A 7,437-nucleotide genomic window follows, 5' to 3' on the forward strand; every position below is an offset into this window, starting at 1 on the left:
CTAACACAGTTAGCAAACACAATGTACCATTAGAACACTGGAGTGATGGTTGCTGGAAATGGGCCTCTATACACCTATGTAGATATTGCATTAAAAACCAGACGTTTGCAGCTAGAATAGTCATTTAGCACATTAACAATGTATAGAGTGTATTTCTGATTAATTTAATGTTATCTTCATTGAAAAAAACTGTGCTTTTCTTTGAAAAATAAGGAAATTTCTAAGTGACCCTAAACTTTTGAACGGTAGTGTATGTTTGTGCCATTGTTTAGGATTGGGGGACATGGCTTGTGCGTGACAAAGACAGGACTCCACAGCAGGGTCGAACTGGCCCACCAGAGTACCAGAGGCTCTTCTAGTGGGTTCAAGTTCTAACACAAATCTATCTATATAAAAAGGCCAAGCAGAAGAAAACCCCATTTGGAACTGACTTTGGAGCCAATTACTTGTCCCCAGGGTCTATTTCTTATGGGATGATTCAGAAAAAAACCTATTAGATATACTGGTGATATGTCCTGTGTGTACAATGATAACAACAAGGACCATGATGCAATTAAAAGTGGTGGGTCTAAAAAATCATTTCCTCTGGTGGCCTTGGCTACTATAGTACGTCAATGCTCCACGCTCTTGTGAAGATCCAGTGTTGTCACTCATATTTAATAGCAGGGCAGGGCTGATGTTACTTTCAGTTACAGCTACTGGATCATCGATCTCTAAGTAAGTGCTTTTTATTTTATTTTTCTTCAGTGGATTGTAGAGTGGTGGTGGTGGGCGGCCGCAGGGGGATTTACACCTCCACTGAAATTTATTTTTAAGTTTTGATAAAAATGTTAATACTAACATGTTTTATCTATGGGGTATTGACATAGCCTTATTAACCAGTTAATAAACCCTTTTAATGTGAAAGAAAATTGTAGCATAAATGCTAAACAGGTCGGTTTGAACACTTGACCCTAGCATTGCAAAGCAACAGTGCCAACCTCAGCCACCCCACATGGCTGGCCTTACGGGTGTACGACCACCACTGATAAAAAGGCGCCTTAGGGGCATTTGTGACCATCAGAAAATCAATTATTATTCAACATCTATCAAAAGGCTGCCCCTGCCACCATGCCATGCATGTATTTATTTATCATTGGGGTGGACTGAAAGTGATCAGAGACCATGGGCATTAACCATGTGCCCCTTACCAACCTTTATAGCCATAATGCACTTAATTTGGGTTAATAAAATGTATTTGAGGAACACTTATGACTTGCATTTTATTTTGTAGGCCCTAGTGACTAAGAGGCTGCTGGCCACCGCTGGCCTTGGGCCCTTGGGGCACTTCCTAAAGCACAACTGGTCAGTCACAATCTAATTTCCATGGCTCAAACATGCACTCAGGCTACATAGCCAATTTAGTAGGTAGCCAATTGACTGGCATACTGAGAAGGCCTGTGGCAAATCCAGGGAGAACATACAAAATTTCTGTACACATTGCCAGGGCCTGATTTGAGCCCATGCACCCAGTGCTTCGAGACTGTAATGTTAACAACTGAGGCACCGCCTGTAATGTTATGCATTTTTCTGTATCATCATACGAAACAAGGCAATTTGAAAAATTGGTTAATATTAACGACAAATAATTATACACAACACCATAAAATGCATAAAACTCAGCATAACAGAAACATGAGATTCATAATCACAGTGAGGATGGCAAAGAACATTGCGTAAATCAAATGAAGACACCAAAGATGCCTGTAAATCAAAGAACCTCCTCAAGGAGAAGAAGTAACCAAGCCGACAAATGAATCTATGTTAATAAAAACATAAGTAGTACTATAAATAATTAAGAATCGCCAAGTTTTACAAAAGACTTCTCTATAGTCAGCAGGTAAAGTAACAAGACACTAAAACAGAAATAAGACAACAGTCTACATGGATAATGGATAATCAATGCTAAATATGACCACATAATATTCTTCATAATGACAACAGTCCATTTCCATTTCTACAGTCCGTTCATCACTTTATATGCACCCTCACCTTGACCTTTTATCCTTTTCATACAGAATGATACCGCCAAACAATCGAAGCTTCTTGGTCAATGACTTGGCTCCTGGACGTGAGTATGACCTCTGTGTCCTGGCTGTCTATGATGACGGGATGACTTCACTCACTGCCACACGTGTTGTAGGATGTGCTCAGTTCAACACGAAAGAGGAGAATGGACAGTGCCAACCACTCCACACCCAGTTCCTTGGAGGCACCATGATCATCATCATTGGTGGAATCATTGTAGCTTCTGTGTTGGTTTTTATCATTATCCTAATGATCCGATATAAAGTATACAGTGGCCAGGAGGAAGGAGGGAAAGCCAGGGTCAATAATGTGTATTCCCAGACCAATGGACAACAAGGAATGGCCTGTGCTCACTCCTGTGTCAAGATGACTGGGGCTCCAGAGGAACTGCCATTATCTACAGATTTTACTACTAAAGAAGAGGTGTCACAAAGCACAAAACCAGCACAAGGGGCATGTGAATCAAAGAGTTCTGTGCCCAAGCAAGGTGAGTCACGCCCTGTAGTGGTCATCTTTAGTGGGTCTGGTGTGGTTAATGGGTTAATGACAAAAATTGTAATGCTATAAAGTGGTTATGGGTTAATACCTAATATTTTTCCTGGTTTAGGATGGTGTAAGAATAACTAGTATAATTTGTGGTGGTCTATTCCAGTAAGGGCTAAAGAGTGCAGATAAAGAGGTCCAAACTATGTCCTAATATAATAATAATAATAATAATAATAATAATAATAATAATAATTTCTTTTTGGGGGTGGAAGTCTGTTTATTCTCTAACAAATATTCAAATCCCTGCTTCCCGTCACAAAGTCATAGAGTTAAATTATAAAAATTCTGGTTGCCTGTAGAACCCACAATATCTGGGAAATGTACGTCACTTCGACGTATGGTGGTTCTGGAGTAGGACTCCACTACTTAACAGTATAAATACAAGAACTCGGCACGCAAGTGCCTGTAGAAGCCACCATGGCTGTGAGCCTGCCTCGCCCAAGCATCGCCAGTAGAGGAACATTGGATGCTAGGACCCCCCATATGCGCCTCTGATAATGTACTTATGAAGGTGCACTCCACCAAAACTCAGTTTACATAATGTATTACTATAATGGCCACAATTCAGGTTGAAGTCTCCTACATTATGTTGGCCTTTTAGCAAAAAATTGATGGCTACAAGGCAGCTTCCCCCAAGCAACGCCAAAATGAGAACTTTCGATTCTAGGACCCCCAGGTGCACCACTGAGAATGTATGGTACATGTGAAGGTGTCCTCCACCAAAACTTAGTTTACATAATGTATTGCTATAATGAATACATTTTTATTACAGTAGCTGCATATGTCAAGATCCCCCTGAGTGTAAAGTATCTTATGTTGGTCTTTTTGAAAAATATGAAATACTTATCCATGCGATGAGAACTCAACGATGAACGTTGGCACCACATTATGGTTATTGTCGCCATTTTATCAGCTTCCAACAAGGAAGATTGACACGATGAGTAGAATTTGGGACCAGAGGACCATCCCGATACCATATGGAAGACGTTGCACTAATTCTGTATTCTTTTATATTAATAGGTGCTAAAAATTCTGGGGAGAAGAGACTATCATGTGAGTGGACAGATATCAACATCTGATGGTGGCTTAATGGTATGAAGGAGCTACTTCTGATGTGGTCTTACGACACTGTTATAAGATTACTGGATCCTAAGGTCGTTATTTAGACAGTCATTCATCATGGTAATGGGAGTACATAATATAATTGTCATGGTATTAAAGAAAGATTGAACATACAGTGCTAATATTGCTTGAATGAAAATGACAAATCAACATGGCAGGTGTCTCTCAAACTCATTTTAGAATATTTGGGAAAATCATTTCTACACAAAGTTGTCCAAGGCATCAATGGCACACTAGAAATCTAAAAAAAAACTACTACAATTCAAAGAATAAATTCTCAAGTATTTATCGCATAAAAGCATCACCAACATAATTTACTATCTAATCAACCTCTGAATATATAAATTAAAAGGGATATGACTAGGCTTAAAGGGATAGTCCACTTAAAGGATATGTCCACTTTTGCTCCAATGCATCTAAAGTACATCAGAAGCAAGTTCTTCATAGGTCTACTGCTTTGTGTTTACAGATTCTATGCTGCCTTATGTGTCTCCATACTTCCTTTTATCCAATAAATATAGGTTAGTAAGAAGTAGGGAACTTATGGAAGAGGGAATGAATGCAGGATGAGACTGTACAATGTATGTTTGAAGTTTGTAACCATGAAGACATGTAGGTCTGCATGCTTACTGTACTCACATAACAGTAGGAGATTTTTAATAAAAAATTATTTGCAAAGTTGCTTCATTTTGTATGCATTTTATATGCATTGGAGCCTTACAAAATTTGATAGCAAAGGCGGACGTGCCCTTTGTCTTCTGACAGTGTGATCAGAAACTGGAAAGGAGTTGTGGTTGTCCCGCTTGCAATTCCTATGTCCAATTTGTAAAGTCCCCGAACACCTTTATGGTTAGTTAGTAATTTGTTTTGCTCATTCTTATTACTCAGGAAACATTACATGATGTCTCCTTCCTTTCTAAAACCAAATCTGTCACGTCTTATCAAATAAAAGCTTATGAAAGGGGGCGAGATGCTGAGCTCAGGGATATATCAGTTTCTGTGATTTGATTCAGTATTTTCATAGAAAAAGCTATTTAACTGTTGCTAGGACTCATAGAGAAAGCCTGTGAGTCTTGCTGCCCCCGCCCACACACAGTGATTGACAGTTTTCCATGTATACAAAGTTGTGTGGGCGGGGAGGCGGGACTCACAGGCTTTCTCTATGAGTCCTAGCAACAGTTAAACAGCTTTTTTCCATGAAAATACTGAATCAAACCATAGAAAACTATATATTCCCGAGCTCAGTTTCTCCTTTTCTGTCCCATGCTGCTCTCAGATATAAGACTAGACAGATCCACTTTAATACTTCCTTGCCTACCTTCACTTTAGTGAAATTCTGAAATATTGAGCAATTCTTGATAAAATTTTGCTTAAGATCTATTCACCCTTCCAACAGATCTGTCCATCTCTTATTGACAGTTTTTTTTATGTTCCATTGAAAACACAATAAAATAAAATGACTATATGGATTTGTCCATCCATAAAGCCTTGTAATAGGGAGAATAGTAAATCCAGTATATTAAAAGTCTAGAAAATAGATTGTAATTTAAAGACAATTATTTTTTTTTTACAAAAACAATACAAAATTTAAAGGGGCCATCTCACAAATGTAGAAAATTCATGGGTCTGGCTCCTCCGCAGTGGAAATGTAGTATTACATGGTGCCCATTAAAATAAAAAAAGCCTTCCATTTAATGCATGTATGAGCCAAGTCCACCAGAGCACATAGACATAGCGCGAAGAGGACACACCTCTCCATGACATTCAAACGCCCTAGTAGGGCATATGGAAAGGGGTTGTCCTCGTTAAACAACCCCTTATATATAAATGCCATCCTCTTACCGGCGTACTACATGACTGCCCCAGGAGTCTCTTCAACGTGAGATGCGTAACTTGTTTACTAGAGAAACCAATCTCGAAAATGACTACTTGAAGAAGGCAAGAGCATTTGATCCCTAGACCAGAGTACAAAGTACCAATGGATGGGCTTTGCTTCCCCTCTGGATGAGCATATGATGCATTATTTATTGCTTTGATGATTTATTCAGTGTTTGTTTGTGTTTGCTATCATAAGAATGAAGAGATGGCTAAATGTGGAATGCCGGAAGTCTTCGGAGCAATCAGATGGTTAAAAAGCTGATTCATCGAGAGAGGTTATAACGCTGCTGTTTCCTGACCCTCTCATTTGCAGTCGGATTGCTGTTACAGACTTGTTACCATGGAAATGAGCTGGATAAAGTTTTTGATCCTCCTTCCATATTATTCTCACAAACACGATCACCCCCCCCCCCCCTCTAACCAAACAGTATCTTCTTCAAACCACCTTGGACAATGATAGTCTCAAATCCATTTCTATATCCCACCAGACCTGAAAATGTTTTCTAGTTTTTTATATATACTTTTGTAAACCACCCAGATATTTTGTAATAAAATCTCTTCAGAGAAAGTTGGAGCTGTGGATTTCTGTACACCCACAAGTAGGTCATATCAAATGGTATGAGCAAAGCTTTGTCTAGCAACCTACAAACATAATGCCGCGTACAATAGCCTTTGCCAAGGACATAAATAAAAGCAGAACAGTATGAGGGGGTTTGCAGTCTGAAGATTCATGGTGGGAGTTGTGAATGCATGAGACGACATATCAGAAGAGATGTCGGAGCTTGGACCTACTTTGTTTTTAGCTTGAAAAGCATCAATGGTTTTCAGATCCAGACGGGAATTCGAAAGATATATGGATTAAAAAGATTTCACATGATTAAGGAATGAACGTACAGTCTGGTTACTTTGCTCTAGGGTTACAAGAAGTAACCAACATTCATTATTTCATTTATTTACTATCTCTACACTCTATAGTCCATTCAGTATTGCCTGCATATAAGGGCATCTTAAAGAGCATTTGCACGCTGAAATTAAAATTTGGCCATAAATCAGCTAATCAGAACTTAGAGTTGTAGCCAAAGTTTTGTAATGATGTCTATTTAACTTACAGAGATAGAGCCACTTTCCTCATTTAGTTGTGGCGGCCATTTTTGTAAAAGTGGCAACAGGAAGTGCAGCCATATTGGATGTGAAGTTAGCAGAAAGTGATGGTGAAATTGTCCCTTTGTTATTGGCAGGACATGCTGATGAAATGAGAGCCATCAGTTTCTGAGAAGCTGATTCGAAAGTGAAAACCAATATGGCTGCACTTCCTGTTGTCAGTTTTGCAAAAATGGCCGCCACAACTGAATGATAAGATGTCATTATCTCTATAAGTATAAGGAATATAGTTACCAAACTTTGGCTTCTGATCTAACTACTGATTTTCTAATATATGGACAAACTTTACATTCTGGGAGGAATTCTTTTTTAACTCGTGAATAAATATATTACTCCATTGCTCCATCCCATCAACACCTTGCCCAGTAAGAAGAGGTGACTCGATATAGCATTGTATTATGGAGATGATATTCTCTTTTTATGGAGATGCTTTTGGGGAGAATAACTCCATTATAAGGCATCCCACTGAGCATGCCTACATATGCCTCCGCATAAAATTGGAGGCATACAGAGGTACGGCAGGGCCTCATACACTACCATGTGTGTTAAATTAGGACTCTGTACAAGAAACATACAGAAAACTAGCTTTTTTTGCCTATAGCAACCAATCAGATTGTAGCTCTCATTTTCTCTAGACTAGTTTGGATCTTTCCAAAACAGATT

The 7,437-nt window shown here is 38.9% G+C and overlaps 1 protein-coding gene across 1 annotated transcript in view; it reads left to right on the top strand.

Annotated features, from left to right (window-relative positions):
* Nucleotides 1-6,191, top strand: part of LOC142659812 (leucine-rich repeat and fibronectin type III domain-containing protein 1-like protein) — a 49,695-nt gene extending 43,504 nt beyond the window's left edge. The window contains exons 3-5 of the mRNA XM_075836292.1: nt 2,058-2,554; nt 3,634-3,705; nt 5,810-6,191. Of these exons, the coding sequence (XP_075692407.1) occupies nt 2,058-2,554; nt 3,634-3,692 (556 nt within the window). The 3' untranslated portion in view covers nt 3,693-3,705; nt 5,810-6,191. The remainder of the gene's footprint in view (nt 1-2,057; nt 2,555-3,633; nt 3,706-5,809) is intronic.
* Nucleotides 6,192-7,437: the final 1,246 nt, after the last annotated feature.

Source organism: Rhinoderma darwinii, chromosome 8, assembly GCF_050947455.1.
Source record: "Rhinoderma darwinii isolate aRhiDar2 chromosome 8, aRhiDar2.hap1, whole genome shotgun sequence".
Classification (NCBI taxonomy): Eukaryota; Metazoa; Chordata; class Amphibia; order Anura; family Rhinodermatidae; genus Rhinoderma; species Rhinoderma darwinii.